This window comes from Schistocerca gregaria, chromosome X (assembly GCF_023897955.1).
Source record: "Schistocerca gregaria isolate iqSchGreg1 chromosome X, iqSchGreg1.2, whole genome shotgun sequence".
Taxonomy (NCBI): Eukaryota; Metazoa; Arthropoda; class Insecta; order Orthoptera; family Acrididae; genus Schistocerca; species Schistocerca gregaria.
The window spans coordinates 512,764,463-512,781,317 of record NC_064931.1 but is presented as its reverse complement, the minus strand read 5'-3'; the positions used below and the strand labels follow the sequence as shown (position 1 = coordinate 512,781,317).

The following is a 16,855-nucleotide window of genomic DNA, read 5'->3' as shown; positions in this document are numbered from 1 at the left end:
TGAGGGATAGTATTAGAAAATGACATAATTACTAGTAAACGAAGAAGGTAGCAAATGACAGGAATGCATGGAGAGCTGCACATGAAAACCTACCCTCTAGGGCGGAACACAGATGATGATGACCTCGAAGTCCCTTTTATGGAGATATTAATTCATTGCTGGGCGATAAAGATCTAGTAATGCCTTTTAATTTATGATATGTTGTTCTATATTACAGAAGATAACTATTTCTTTTAAAACAGTAAGTTTTTGAGTATTAATGCCGTGCTTCTTGTGTTATAGGCATGGAGGTAAAATATTTTTACCTCTATTGTTATAGGTCGATCTGTCGACGTGAATAACATCTGTGAACACTGCACGGATTCAGGATTGTATGTTTGTGTTTTGAAGTGGTGTAAGGGTTTGTTGACTTGTTGTCTTGCCGAGAAAAACGCGTGCGGAAAGTTGTGTATGACCTACATAAATAAAACAAATTTACCGGCATGTTTGGTGTAATAGTTTCTGGAAGACTGGTGAGATATTTCATAGTGTATGACCATATCTTATTCGATAGTGTTCTGAACATATATGAACTTGCACACTGTTTTCAAAACTTAATAGACAATACGAACACTCGAGAAGGTGTCTTAATTAAGTGTTTTTTTTTATTCTTAGGCAATATGTTGAAAACAGGAAGCAAAACTGAATACACGACATAGTCATCGAATTTTAATGCTATTGTATTGGGAAACGCCTATCAATGGTTAAACTTCTGTTGTTGTTAATAGCGCATCCACATTTTATATGTCATGATTAAAAATGTAATGCACCTCGACGAAAAAAGTGACAGGTCTAGTTTTTGATATGTTGTGTAAAACGGGGAATGATAAACAATTGAGCAGCAGAAACCACTAACACCGGCAGGTGATGATAAATTGATATGTTTGTATTAGAACCCTCGTGTATAGGAGCAGGATTCAAATCTGCATTGTGCAGTGGAATTAATTACTGTTTCCACATCGCTTGAGACAAATGCCTAGATGATGTCTTCAACAAGAACTCAGCCATTTTTTTTTTTCCCTCCTGATCTTCCACAATTACGTTCGCCATGTATGTTAGAACATCGACGGAAATCTGATGAATGTGGTAGCAGGCTGACCTGGCGATCCCACCTCATCTTATTGCCCTTGCTTCACTGGAGAATCAGTAATAGACTGAAAATATTAAAAAGTGTGAATGATTTCCTCTCTTAGTGATTGGGAACAACATAAATGTTCATCCGAAATTGAATCTAATACTAACATATACACTCCACTTGCAGAGTTCAGCATTAAAATATACTTATTCGTGCTTTCAAGTGCATTTGTGGGGTGTAACCTACCTTATGGCTGCCATCCGGAAACCACAGGTTGCATATTGCAACATCTGTTATTAAATAAATTTCTCAACACGAATGTAATTATTTATTTATTTGTATCATCTTGAGAAGTCAACATTCTGTTTTCATGATTTTTCTTACATTTTCGGTGATAGCATTGTGAAGCCATCACAGAATTTCAGTTATCTGTATACAGATTTTGCGTCTGAAAATGTGTGTTTTTATCAGTCAGAGAAATAATTTGATGTGAAGTAAGAGTAGAGTGGTTTACACAAGTTGTTACTGGTATTACTCTTCTTTCTCTCTGAGAATTAGCACAGGAGGAAATAAAAAGTATAGCATCAACTGAGCAGCAACAAAATCGGCACCATATATAGTGCTCGAATATTTCTTTATTAGAGTACAGTGTAATAAAATTGTGTTTGTCTGAGCTAAGTATGAATATTTTGTGGGTCCATATGAAAGAAGCACCTCTGTGTGTGCGTGCATATGTGCTAAACTGTCGGTGAATAATAATATACTCTTCAAGTGTCTTTCCATTAGGGACACTTTGCTCCACGACTACATTAATGAGATCCAATATAGGAGGTAGGGCAGCATCGGTTGTAAATTTTTAATCTCTTTATTGCAGATCGATTACAGCTTCTATGTAGCTATCTTCATTGCTACATGAACAAAAGAGCATAATGAGAATCAGACATTAAAATATCAATTAAAACCTGATCACAAATACAGCAGCTTGCAAACCATAAATTTACATGTACCATTTATATTCAAGTCATGACAACTCATCATAAACAAAATCGCATGTGTACCACATTGCCATTACAAATAACAAACAGTTAAATGAGTTTGCTGCTTACATTTCCCTCCAGCTAACCTTGGTGTGTGACGTCAGTAGTAACTAGCACCCTCTTTATAACTGTCATTTGTATACAATATTTATTAAAATATATTTAAAAAATTAAATGTAGTAGCTTTACATAAAATTACAATGCCATCCTTAAATACTGTACTAATATCATTGGTTTTTGTATGAAACCTATAATCATTACCAACATTAAAACAAGTTATACGTTATGGATACATATCACACACTGAGTGCATAAGTCTCTCTTCCAATTTGGCTTAAATAACAAAAACTAACTTATATGGTTGTCAAGTATGAACCAGTGTTATGATTTCAAGGAGGTACAATATTCAAATTTACTTATAAAAATTTATCAATCTTTATTATACAATAACAGTGTTAATAATAATGCAGGTGCATGCACTGTATGTGGCTGCTGGAAAATGGCTTGGTTCATGAGCTATGAATTTTGTTGTCACTTAATGAGCCATCACACGGCACTACGTAAAGCTGTATTTACGAGGTATTGTGTGTCTTTCTTTGAACCTCTGAAAGCCCCTTGTTTTTATTAGTTAGGGGCCTCTCGAAAATCTCCCATAATTGGTTGCTTCTCATTGCTACCTGCTCATTCAGCAAGGTGGGAAATTCTCTGATAACAAAATATCTCCATTTCCTCCAGGAGGTCCAAAAATCTGCCCATATCCCCTCTATGTAGCAGCTTCAGTTGCGACATCAGACCAGGAGGATCATTCCAATGTCAACAAGATGAGCAGTAAAATTTGGTTTTTTGTACTATATCCCTCCCCTCTAATGCCACACACTCACAAAATTTCATCTCGAGCCTTCTCCCAGTTCGCCGTATGTAACAGGCATTGCGATTAGGACATTGTAATTTATATACTCCTAATTCGTGCTGAAGAAAATTTGTTTTATGTCTATTATTAGCTTTCAGACACACAGTCTAACTTCAGTTGAAAAAGAAATGATAATTTTTTTTCTTTTCTTTTTTTCTTTTAAAATATCTGCTGTCCTTGTGCTCATAGTCCCATAATATGTCAACATAATGAACATGTTGTTGCCATCAGTATATTCTTGGCAAGAGGCTATAATCGATCTGCAATAAAGAGATGAAAAATCTATGAATTGAATGTGTTTTCGATAAGCAAATGTATATTTCTGTGCTATTATTCTGAGCATACTTACTTGAATGTTTCAAGTTGTTCTACGTTATTTTTGATTTGTTCCAGTACAAACTTTTGTATTCATCTCTCTTTCTTTCTTTCTTTCAACAGCATCTATTGCTGATGTTCTAATTCGTAGTACATATTCCACTTTGACAGTTTGGTTTGATGAGTACATCAGACAGTCACTCCACTGCTAGCCGTTTTTGTTGGTGCCAGTTCCATATGTTAAGAGTTCTTAATGTATATTTTGACTAAGTGAGCAGAAGGCATGTAGTAATTATTTTTGATACTTCTGTAATACCTGGTGTGGGGGTGTACAACTGTAATTTTGTTTGTGATACACATCTACACTGAGTGTTCATAAAGAATTGTTACTAAATCAGTCATGACTGAGAGGTGCAGCTGCATTTTATGATTCTGTTCAACATAATCACTGCTAGTATGCACAGAGTTGCTCAGCTTGTTGTAGTACGGTATAAACTCACAGAGTGCTCATTTATCTTGTAGTTCATAGTGAAGCAGTTTCAGCTGAGTGGTAGTTCAAAGTATACTAAGAAAGTATTGTAACACAGCCCAATTTATTTTATTTTGCAATGTAATTGCCAGTAAACTCAGTGCATCTCTTCTTCATCCATAGTGACCATTAAATTGTTTTTACCAAGTGTGTTCATGGAGATGGTATATACTTGTGGGGGTTTCACTCATCCCTCTGTAGTAGTCTGTTGCTGACTTCCATGGTTTGCAAATGCGTTTCCATTATAATTGTGATATTAATAAAGTACATATAACTGTATCTTGTAATTGTACTGTAAAGTACATATAACTGTATTGGAGTTTTATTCAGTTCACTTCTCACATGGTAGACCCACACAAACATTTTTAAACAACCTCCTTATCCATGGTAAAGCACCATGCTATCATTAGAGTCTTTGCACACGAGCAATATCTGCAGTGAGTGTGTTCAAGAAATGTGAAGTCTACTTCAACTTAACAATCTTGGCTGCCCATCAGCACTAGCAGTCCATTATTAGAGCTAGTGTAAGATCAAGTGGCCTGTGTACAGAAGTCACATTCTTGCCCAGAGCATTGAGCAAGCCCTTCTTGTTCTATTGGTATAGCCCACTCGGCTGACTGTTGGCCAGTATGCTTTGAGGTACTGTTGGTAATATCTCTATCGAACATATTGTGTACAGTGTGAGAAGAATCTACTTCATTGCCAGAAAAGCAGCTAAACCAGCTGTAAACAAATAAGACACCAGACCCTAATTCAGCTGAAATTTGGTTTTACAGAGACTACTCTGCTTACTGGCTCCTTTCTTAACTCATATTTATTGTGGATCTCTTCCATGGTGAATAGTCCCAACAGACTGGAATAAAGTGCTAGTTGCACCTGTCTATAAGAAGAAAAAAGAGAATGACTTGAGTCTACAAGCTTTATATTGTGTTCAGTTTCCAAACACCCACATCTTATTCTTTTAATTGTTTGGAAGAAGTATCCTAGTAATGAAACTAGATTTCATTTAATGTCCTGATAGTCTTTTGTGAGTGCATGCCTGAAGAAAATCTTCTCTGTATTCAAGCCACAACATGTCAGATAACTACTAACTGTTGGGCTGGTACAATGGACTGCATATATAGGCGAGACAGCAGCCTGATGTCCTCTTTGTTGTGTGAGAGTTGCACTCTATTCCACTAATGTCATTCAATATTGGCAGTCATTGCATGGCTGAAGAAAAATTAAAGCCTTTGCTCATTGATGATACAGAACTGTTATCCAGTTCTTGTCTGGTACTCTTGTATCACAATGGATATTATGAGGTTACAGTTGGATCAGCAGTGGGACTCCCACTGCTACTGGCTACTGTGTCACAGTACAAATGAACGCTGAACAGTGAACTTTTTTTATTGAATCAAACACAAGATGACGCAGAATAAAACAACAAGAAAGCAACAGCCAGAGGCGATACAAGGTCCATAACAAAGTTCTAGTCCAGCGTCGCCTTGCAGATATCTGTAGAACAACCAAACAGCATAGCATTTCAAAATCTTGGGTGTGGCACAGTATTATGACAACAGAGAATTGAGTCTTGGAAGCTGATGTTGGCCTAGATATATGCTATCATAGTGGTCACCAGCATTGATGGTGGTAGTGTTGAGTAGATGCACGCATCCAGTGTCATAAACTCACGCCTGGTTGGGGGGGGGGGGGGGGTGATGGTGGATTGGTGGATCCTAAGGTGTCAGGCCCCAATTCTGCAGCTAGCTAGCCTCAGCTCAGTGCAAGGGGCCAAAACAGTGGTGTGCTGGAACAGAGGACCACTCTTGAATTGTGCTGGGCGCCAAATGGTAGTGGTAAATGGGCATTACAACACTCCTCCCCTCTGGATGGGGGGCGGCCCCATCCCGGTGCATGACCTCCATATCATCTGCAGTACCTTTCCCCTTGAGACCTCAGGCACCAGGAGCCTCCTGATCTGACCCAAGTGTAGTGCTGAAAGTGGCCTGGGTGGCAGCATTGGCTGGACTGCTGGGCAGTGGCGGGGATATGGGTGTGACAGCTGAAGCGGAGGTGAGATCATGACAACGTCTAGGCTCCCGAGTTGTGGCCATCCCTTAGTTGTGCCCTCTGTTGATGTCCTCGGCTGAGGTACCTCAACTTCAAGCATCTGTCTTTCCTGTAATGGGGAAGCCGGAGGGAAGGCTGGATGCTCCACCTGTTGCCGTGGTGGTCTGGAACAGCTAACAGTAGGATAAGAAGGGAGCAGGTGGAGGAGGATAGGGGGAGTGGACTCAAGGTTGAGCTCCTCTTCAGCCAAAGAGTGGGAAATCGAAGAGCAGTAAATGGTTGGTGAAAAGAGAAATGCAGACTGAAGTTGCATAATCAGAGCTGGCTGTGGTGTTGGAGATAGTTTGCTCTCCAGTATCTAGTGTGAAGACCCTTCATCCTCGTTGCTGACTAATGTTGGCAGCTAAACACCGATCTTGTCGGCTAAACCCCTGGGCCCATACCTGTGTGCCAGGCTAGAACTCGTTGTAGGAGGAGTGATTGGGGGACTGTGTGCAGGCATTAGCACAGGCAGTAGAAAGCTAATTCGTTGTCCTTTTAAAAGGTGCTGATGACCGCACAGTTGAGTGCCCCACAAGCCAAAACCGTTTAATTGCTCCAGCAGGCTCTTCTCCAAACGGTGTCACTCTATATGAACTTAAGAGAAGTGTCAGAGTGTGTTCCATGGGTGCATCTTGTATGTACTTCTCTACTTGCTGTTTGAATGTCAGAACCACATCTTACTTCTCCATGGATTGGGGATGAGTGCAAAGTGAACAGATTTGCTTTACTCCATTCTTAGTTCAAAAATTTTCAAAGACCTGTGCCTGAAATTGCTGACTGTTGTCAGTGACTTAAATCTGTGGCATTCCCTCAGTGCCAAAAATCCTAGACAGCACCATGACTGTGTATTGCACTGTGGTTGTGCAGCAGTTGCCATGCATGAGAACATGGAGAAGGCATGTATTATGATGAGTCATTTGGTATTCAGGAAGGGTCCAGCAAAATAGAATAGCACCCATTCCCATGGTTAGAGGGGTGCTGGCCATGGTAAAAAAACATGATACTGGCTGCTTGCTGTTCCGCACATCTGTGCATTGATGAACTAGGCACTCTATTTCCTGGTCGATGCCTGGCCAATAAGTGTAGTGCTGAACCAGTAGCTTGGTTCTGGAAGCTCCCGAATGTCTTTGATGAAGCAACTGTAGGATCTGTTGGCGTAATGATTTTGAAATTACCGCTTGTGGCGAATTGTATCCCATAGTTAAAAGGACCACACCATCTACCAGCATATATTACATAGCACATAGTAATGTCAAAGTGGATTAGATTTTTTGTTGGCCAGTTGTTCTGGCTGCCACTTCAAGGTGCTAACTTCTTGGAGAATGGCGTCTGCTCTCGTGATTTCAGGCTCCTGTAATTGGAAAATCATTCATGGCTTGTTGAGCCTCGTTGTCCAAGACAAAGAAAGGAATTCCTACTAATCAAACTTGTAGTCTGATCCCATGGGTAAGCAGGAAAGATCATCTACACATGAAGGCATGCTGTTATGTGTTGGATCTCATATCTTGATAGTGGCAATGTCCAGCATTGAAACTGATGAGCTGTACGATCTGGTAAATGAGCTGCTGGGTTGAACAACATTGTGAATTAGCTGTCCCAAAAATCTCTTGAAAATTGCAGTTCATGGTTCAGAGTAGTTTCAGGGGTACAACAAGGATGCAACCTGTCTCCACTGTTGTTCATATTATATATGGATCATATGTTGAAAACAAGAGACTGGCTGGGTGAGATTAAGATAGGTGAACACAAAATAAGCAGTCTTGCATATTCGGATGACTTAGTTGTGATGGCAGATTCGATTGAAAGTTTGCAAAGTAATATTTCAGAGCTAGATCAGAAATGTTAGGACTATGGTATGAAGATTAGCATCTCCAAAACGAAAGTAATGTCAATGGGAAAGAGATATAAAGGGATTGAGTGCCAAATAGGAGGAACTAAGTTAGAACAGGTGGACAGTTTCAAGTATTTAGGATAGTGAAAGAACTGGAAGCGAGGTGTAGCGAAGCTAACGCAGTGACCGCTCAGCTACGATCTACTCTCTTCTGCAAGAAGGAAATCGGTACCAAGACTAAGTTATCTGTGCACCTTTCAATCTTTCGACCAACTTTGTTGTATGGGAGCGAAAGCTGGGTGGATTCAGGTTACCTTATCAACAAGGTTGAGGTTACGGATATGAAAGTAGCTAGGATGATTGCAGGTACTAGTAGATGGGAACAATGGCAGGAGGGTGTCCACAATGAGGAAATCAAAGAAAAACTGGGAATGAACCCTATAGATGTAGCAGTCAGGGCGAATAGGCTTAGATGGTGGGGTCATGTTACACGCATGGGAGAAGCAAGATTACCCAAGAGACTCGAGGGTTCAGGAATAGAGGGTAGGAGGAGTCGGGGCAGACCAAGGAGAAGGTACATGGGTTTGGTTAAGAATGATTTTGAAGTAATAGGCTTAACATCAGAAGAGGCAGCAATGTTAGCACGGAATATTTTGAAGTAATAGGCTTAACATCAGAAGAGGCAGCAATGTTAGCACGGAATAGGGGATCATGGAGGAATTTTGTAAGGTGGTCTATGCTCCAGACTGAATGCTGAAAGGCATAATCAGTCTTAAATGATGATGATGATGATACTGGAGACCCCAAAGACCAACCACTTAAATATGTGTACACCGTACATTGTGTTGATTTCTAAAATCTTGAGAGAACTTGAGTCTAATGGGAGCTTTAACTATGCCTTGGCGAGCTCAACTTTGGAGAAGTAGCGTCCGCCTGCCAACTTTGTATATGTCATCAGGCTTCGGGGTTGCGTATATGTCCATTTCAGTGTGAGAATTCACCATGACCTTGAAATCCTATCAAAGCCTGAGTTTGTTGGATGGCTTCTTGACGATAACCTGGCAAATTGCCCACTGACTTGATGAGATAGGTAAGATCACATCTGTTTCCTGCAGCCGGTAATTCCTCCTTGACTTTGCTACATATTACCAGTGAAATCACATTGGGACAACAAATTGAGGTTGTGCTGTAGGTCTTTGCAAAATATAAGTTTCGAAATTCTTTGCCTTTCCCAAACCAAAAGGAAAAAGTCGTGGAATTCTGCCAAGAGTTCGTCCAGTTATTGATAAGGTGCATTCTTGGGTCCCAGATCGACTGCGCCATTGCATTGCAGAAAATAAACTAACGCTAAATCACAGTAAGACTCAGTTTTTACAGTTTCTATCAAACAATTCTCCAAACGTCGATTTTCAATTTCACAGAATGGACATAGGATTAGTGAAACTAAACAGTTCAAATTTTTATGCGTTCAGGTACATAGTTAACTGTCGTGGAAAGCCCACATTCAGGACCTTGTTCAAAGGCTTAATGCTGCCATTTTTACTATTCAAACAATATCTGAAGTAAGTGATAGTTTGATACAAAAAGTAGTCTACTTTGCTTATTTTCATTCACTTCTGACATATGGTGTTATATTTTGGGATAACTCTTCCCATTCTCAAAGGATATTTTTCGCTCTGGAATGGGTGATTCGGGCAATAAATGGTGTAAGTTTGCAAACACCTATTCACTAGTCTGGGTATTCTGATATTGACTTCTTAATGTATGTATTCTTTAATATTGTTTCTTGTTAACAATATCAGCTCATTCCCAAGACTTAGCAGCTTTCACTCAGTTAATACTAGGCAGAAATCTAATCTGGATTTGGATCCCACTTCCTAGACTCTTGTGCAGAAAGGTGTGCAGTGTACTGCTGCATCCATTTTCAATAAGCTACCTCAAGAATTTAAAAATATTTGCAGTAATCCATGCACTTTCAAATCAAAACTGGAGAGTTTCAGCATGGGTCACCCCTTCTATTCTGTCGAGGAGTTGCTTGAAAAATTAAGATGATGCCTGTGTTATATTGTTGATTGTGTTTACATGAACTTACGGCTTGTCTTTTTTTGTTTCATAAACATTTTATTTTTATCTGTTATTACTTCTATGTTGTATTTTCATGTAGTGACACATTCCATGAGTTGGAGATTTTGGTCCTATGGAATTAGACGTGTAAAATAAAATAATTTGATGGAAAATACAAAAAACGTATATGTGTTGAGGCATAAATGGTTCTCCATATTAGCACTGTTTACACCTGAGATAATTATTTCTCTTGTCACAGTTTTGTAAGTGGGTTCTGTGTTCAATGACTGTTCAACAAAATTTGTTGCTGGTTATAATTGCCAACTGTCAAGATGACAGAATTGTGGATTATTCATCTCATGACATACATTTGGAATCCATTTGGTTTGCAAAGTTAGTGCAGGTGCTCATAATTGTAAATATAGTTGAAAATTGATGAGACTTGTAGTGGCACCCATATCAACTTGGAAGTTTACTGATTTGCCAGATACTCTCAGTGAAGTGAGTAGTTTACTGGGCAATCTTTCATGGGTTGATGGGCTTCTAACTGATAACATTTATGTCCATTTGATCTTGTGATGGTGAAGGCAGAACGTCTGCCCTACAGACAGATAACTGGTGACCGTGTCTTGCTTATTTAGTACAGTCTGCTTGTCTGTGTGGACAGCCTTCTGCCTCTGAAAACATTCCTCGCAGGAAGGATATGCCCGTCTAAATGTGGTTCATCTTGGGACCCAATGTTTATGTGCAGAGGATGAGTGTGCTGCTGTTTGTGGACTACAGTAATTTCCCTATTGGCCGCCAAATTGTAAACTTTGCCAGGTTCGCTGTTTACTGGGACAATATCCACTTGGGAAACTGAGTGATGACATGCTACTTGTGTGACCTTGTATGACTGTGCTGTACGCAATACGTCATCAAAAGAAGTGCATCAAACTGTAAAGCCTTTCAGTGAAAACCTTTATCAGGTGATGCACAGATGAGTGCATCTCTAATCATCACTTCTGCATACAATTCTTTCTTTCATGGAATGAGAAGCTTGAATCTGTGACTTAGCCCCCAGAGTTCTGCTGCCCAAGCTTGATAAGGTTGACTCATATGCTTGCACCCTTGGTAAAACTTGAGGTGAGCAGAATTCAAATTAACGGTGCCATTGGTAGTGATAACTTAATTAGGAACACATTTCCTCAAATGTCAGTTTAGCACCTTCTGTCAGAGGGTCTAGCTTGCATAGTAATCAATAAGTTTGCAGCTGAATTCAAGAAAAGAAAAGATATTTAGCTGTATCGTTATCCTTTACCTGAAGCGGCATAAAGTGCTGTCACAGCTGTTTTTTATATATGAGTCCCAGTCTTCCGAATGCTCTTCCCATGATGGGAATGGCAAAGGATTGGCTGCCTATTGCTGAATCGGTACCCAGGGCAGGAGCTCTTCAATATGTTTTTGACTTCCCACCTGTTGAGCCATCAGCTGCTGTGGAATGGCTGCCAAAAATGGTTTTTCCATGGCGACTGGAAAGAAAGAAATCCATGCACTGTTCACCTCTCAAAGCACCGAGAACCAAGGTCCCTGGTGCACAGAAACATTCACATTCCAAACACCAGTGCTTGAAAGAATCCATGTTCATAGACCACAAGTAAATTTCACAGTTTCAAAAATTTCCTAAAAATTGCCACAGCCCAAGTGATAGAGCACATGCAAAGTTCAAAGTTCTGTCCCCCCTGCGGGTCCGGGGGTTAGAATAGGACCGAAGTATTCCTGCCTGTCGTAAGAGACGACTAAAAGGAATCTCACATGTTTCAGCCTTTATGTGATGGTCCCCTGTGGAGTTTGACCTACATTTTTCAAAATTTTCCCGAAGAGCAAGCCAATTGGGGAAGGGTGTCTTACATGGTGCATAGTGTCCATCATGCGCTGAGACCTCTTGCATTCTTCATCAACATGGATCTGCACTTCCACTCATTCCCCAGTTGTTGGGCGAGGTTGGCCTCCTGGGTGTGTTTTCCCCCATCCTCTGTGCAGTATCGCTTTCTGCGCTGTTGACGATAATGAACTCCTTAGCTCGTTTGCGCCTGACATCCAGCCCATGAGGCCACCATGTACCATGTTGGTTGTAGCCCCCTGAACACATAGGGACCACTCTGCTGATGCCTGTGCCGTTAACTCCCCACGTATGCCAAGGAGTAGATGCCTGTCAACCTGGGGCATCGGGACTCCCGGCAATGGCCATCCTGCTAGATGGCCTTTGCTGCAGCTTGGTGGCGCCCATGAGGAGGCCCCCTGGTCAGAGTGGGTGGCATCAGGGTGGATGACACGCCAGGAAGTGTAGTACGTCATGTCTTGCTGGTGGTCAAACACCAGCAGTCTCGAAGCAATCAAGGTCTAACTTCAATGCTACAAAATACGATTCCAAATTGTCCCCCCTCCCCCTGGCCACACCATGGGAGGAATGCCTGGCTGAGGATGGCAGTGAAGCTTATTCACCGCAGTACCTCCTATGTACGAGAGTTGTTGGGAAATCTTTCTTGTCAATGAAACCTTGGGTTGTTTTTTTATTTTTTTAAGGAGCATTTAGAAGACAAGTTTCGGGAGGTGGAGGGCTTGTCCAAAATGCGGTCAAGTTTGGTCTTGATAAAAAAAAAAAAAAAGCATCCTCTGGCCAGTCACGGGCACTACTTGCCGGTGACAAGCTGGGGGATATTTCTGTTTCCATCACACCCCATGAGAGCTTAAGTATGGTCCAGGGTATCATATTTCATACGGGCCTTCTCTTGCAGTTCAACGGTGAGCTGCACACCAATTTAGAGTGCTGAGGTGTCCATTTTGTCAGGCACATCTGCCGGGGCCCGAGGGATAATCAGGTTGCAACTGGTGCCTTCATCTTGGCCTTCAAGAGTGACACATTACCTGAAATGGTTAAGGTGATGGTCTACTGCTGTGACGTAAAGCCATATATCCCCTCCCCAATGTGGTGCTTTAAGTGCTGGAAGTTCGGCCATATGTCTTCCATCTGTACGTCCAGTGTCACCTGTTGGGATTGTGGACGTCCTTCACATCCTAATACTCCCTGTGCTCCGCCTCCCATCCGTGTCATCTGTGGAGAGCACCATTTACCTTGCTCACCAGACTGCAGGATTCTACAGAAAGAAAGAAAAATAATTGAATACAAGACCCTGGGCCGACTGACCTACAATGAGGCTAAGAGAAAATATGAGAGGCTACATCCTGTGCATATGACGTCAACCTATGCTGTCGCTACGACAACGGTTCTACCATTTTCCGTTATGCAGCATACAGTTGGCTCTAAGAACTGTCAGACTCCACCTGCCCCCTTAATGGTGGGGGGCACTTCCCTCTCTGTTGCTCCTGCACAACCTACTTCAGGAACAACACCCCTCTCCCCCCTTCTAACCATCGGGGACGTCAGTCCTCACTTCTCAGCTGGAGAAGTGTAAGTCTTCTTCGGCTCCTCTCGCCAGGAAGGGATCCCTTGTGTCATTCCCTTCCCAGGTCCTACCCGTGGCAAAGTTGACACCTGCCAGTGGCTGAAGCAATGACGGGTACCTAGTCTTAGGGCTTCACGGTCATCCTCAGTCCATGAGACTGACTCAGTGAAGCCCTCCCAGCCCTAAGTAGCAGCGAGAGAAACCTAAAATGAAAAAGACCCCCAAGAACCAAGGCACTGCAGTCGCACCTGCACCTCCACTACCTACATGTTCTGTGTTTGAGGATGAGGTGAAGATTGCTTTCTGCATTGCCCTCCAGGAAACCTGGTTCCCGGCAACTATAATAGAATGTCAGACGGATTTTATGTCTATGTCCTGAACTCAGTATGTAGTGAACCTCGTTCTTTCAAACCCCTCTTGAAACTGTGGGTGTCAGGATAAGGACGATGCAGGAAATAACTGTCTGCAATGTATATCTTCATCCCGATGCTCAGTACCCCTGAACATATTGGCTGCACTGATTGATCAACTCCCTAAACCTTTCCTACTTTTGGAAGAGTTTAACGTTCATAATCCCTTGTGTGTGCCGAGGCAGAGATGTTGAAAATTTACTGTCACATCTTGACCTCTGCCTGATAAATACAGGTGCTCCCACACATTTCAGTGTGGCACATGGCACATATTCGCCCATTGATCTCTCGGTTTGCAGTCCTTGAGTTCTCCCATCTATGCACTGGAGAGCACATGACGACCTGTGCAGTAGTGACCGCTTCCCCATCTTCCTGTCACTCCCCCGGAATCATGCCCAAGAACGCCTATCCAGATGGGCTTTAAACAAGGCAGACTGTGGGAATCTTTCACCTCTGCTGTCACCACTGAATCTCTCCCACACGGTTCCATTGATGTTGTTGTTGAGCAGGTCACTGCAATGATCGTTTCTCCACAATCCCTCATTCTTTAGGGTGCCCCCGGCGAAAGACAGTCCCTTGGTGCTCACCGGAAGTCGCTGAGGCAATGAAAGAGTGTCGGTGAGCTCTACAGGGACATAAGCGGCGCCCTTCCGTAGAGCACCCAATAGCTTTTAAGCGGCTCCATGCTCACTTTCGCCAGCTTATAAAATGACGGAAACAGGAGTGTTGGGAGAGGTATGTGTCGACCATTGGGTGCCATATGTCACCTTCCCAAGTCTGGACGAAGATCAGATGCCTTTTTAATACCAGACCCCAACAGGTGTCCCTGGCATTAATATCAATGGCGTGCTATCTACCGACGCAAATGCGATTGCTGAGCACTATGCTCGAGCCTCTGCATCGGAGAACTACCACCCCCCAGCCTTTCGCACCCTCAAGCGACGGATGGAAAGGAAAGTCCTCTCGCTCACTACTTGCCACAGTAAACCCTATAATGCCCCCTTTACAGAGTGGGAGCTCCTTAGCGCCCTTGCACATTGCCCCGACACAGCGCCTGGGCTGGATCGGTTCCACAGTCAGATGATTAAACATCTCTCGTCTGACTACAAGCAACATACCCGCGTCATCTTCAACCAAATCTGGTGCGAAGGTGTCTTTCCATTGCAATGATGGGAGATCACCATCATTCCGAAGCTCAAACCCAGTCAAATCCCACTTGATGTGGATAGCTGCCGGCCCATCAGCCTCACCAACTTTCTTTCTAAGCTACTGGGACATATGGTGTGTCAGAGATTGGGTTGCGTCCTGGAGTCACGTGGCCTACTGGCACTATGTGAGGGTGGCTTGCGCCAGGGTCACTCTATCAATGATAAGCTTGTCCCTTGGTCTTCCATCCGAACAGCCTTTTCCAGATTCCAACATCTGGTTTCCATCTTTTTTTATTTACGTAAAGCATACGACATGACCTGGTGACATCATATCCTTGCAACATTGTATGAGTGGGGTCTCCAGAGCCCGCTCCCGATTTTTATCCAAAACTTTCTGTCGTTCTGTACTTTCCGTGTCCAAGTCAGTGCCTCCCATAGTTCCTCCATATTCAGGAGAATGGCATTCCGCAGAGCTCTGTATTGAGTGTCTCTGTATTTTTAGTGGCTATTAACGACTTAGCAGCAGCTGCAGGACCGTTGGTCTCACCTTCTCTGTATGCAGATGGCTTCTACATTTCATACTGCTCCTCCAGTACTGGTGTTGCTGAGCAGTGCCTACAGGGAGCCATTCACAAGGCGCAGTCATGGGCTGTCGCCCACAGCTTCCAGTTTTCAGCCACTAAGTCGTGTGTCATGCATTTCTGTCAGTGTCACACTATTCATCCAGAAACAGAACTGTACCTTGATGACAATCCACTGACTGCAGTGGAGACATATCGATTCTTAGGACTGGTTTTCGATGCTCGATTGACTTGGCTTCCTCACCTTCATCAGCTTAAGCGGAAGTGCTGGCAGCACCTCAATGCCCTCCGCTGCCTGAGCAACACCAGCTGGGGTGCAGATTGCTCTATGCTTCTGCAGCTCTGCAGAGCCCTTGTTCATTCTCACCTTGACTATGGGAGTCTGGTTTACAATTCGGTGGCACCCTCAACATTGTGTTTACTCTACCCAGTGCACCACTGTGGCATTTGCCTAGCGACGGGAGCTTTTAGAACGAGTCCAGTGAGCAGTGTCCTGGTGGAGGCCGAAGTCCCTCCAGTGTATGTTAGGTGTACACAACTGCTTGCCAGTTATGTTGCACACGTTCGTAGTTCTCCTGCGCATCCAAATTACCATCTCCTTTTCCCAACCTCGGCGGTTCATCTCCCGCATCGGCGGACTTGGTCAGGACTTATGATTATATTTAGCATCCGGTCCTTTCTGTCTGAACTGGAGTCCTTCCCATTATCACCTTTCCTCGAGGTCCATTCACATATACCTCTATGGTGTACACCTAGGCCGCAGATTCTTCTGGACCTTTTGCGTGACCCTAAGGTTTACATTAACCCTGTGACTTTCCGCTATCACTTCCTCTCGATTCTCGACATGTACTGGGCCCATGAAGTGGTTTACACCGACAGCTCGATTGCTGATGGTCACATAGGCTTTGCATATGTTCATGGAGGACATATTAAACAGCACTCCTTGCCAGATGGCTGCAGTGTTTTCACTGCAGAGCTGGCGGCGATATCTCTTGCTCTTGATCACATCTGCTCATGCCCTGGCGAGTCATTTGTCCTGTGTACCGACTCCTTAAGCAGCCTACAAGCTATCAACCAGTGCTACCCTTGCCATCCTTTGGTAGTGTCCATTCTGGAGTCCATCTGTGTCCTGGAATGGTCCCATCTTTCAGTGGTGTTTGTGTGGACCCCAGGACATGTCAGAATCCCAGGCAACGAACTTGCCGACAGTCTGGCCAAACAGGCTATGCGAAAACCACATCTGGAGATTGGCATCTCCGAAACTGACCTGCATTCTGTCTTACGCCGCAGGGTTTTTCGGCTTTGGTTGACGGAATGGCATAACAGTGCGCACAACAAACTGCATGTCATTAAGGAGACAAAGAATGTGTGGAAGT

General features: G+C 43.0%; 1 protein-coding gene across 1 annotated transcript in view; it reads left to right on the top strand.

Moving 5' to 3' along the window:
• The first annotated feature begins 309 nt into the window (after window positions 1-309).
• Window positions 310-16,855, top strand: part of LOC126297684 (protein OPI10 homolog) — a 93,237-nt gene continuing 76,691 nt past the window's right edge. The window contains exon 1 of the mRNA XM_049988797.1: window positions 310-512. Within this exon, the coding sequence (XP_049844754.1) occupies window positions 483-512 (30 nt within the window). The 5' untranslated portion in view covers window positions 310-482. The remainder of the gene's footprint in view (window positions 513-16,855) is intronic.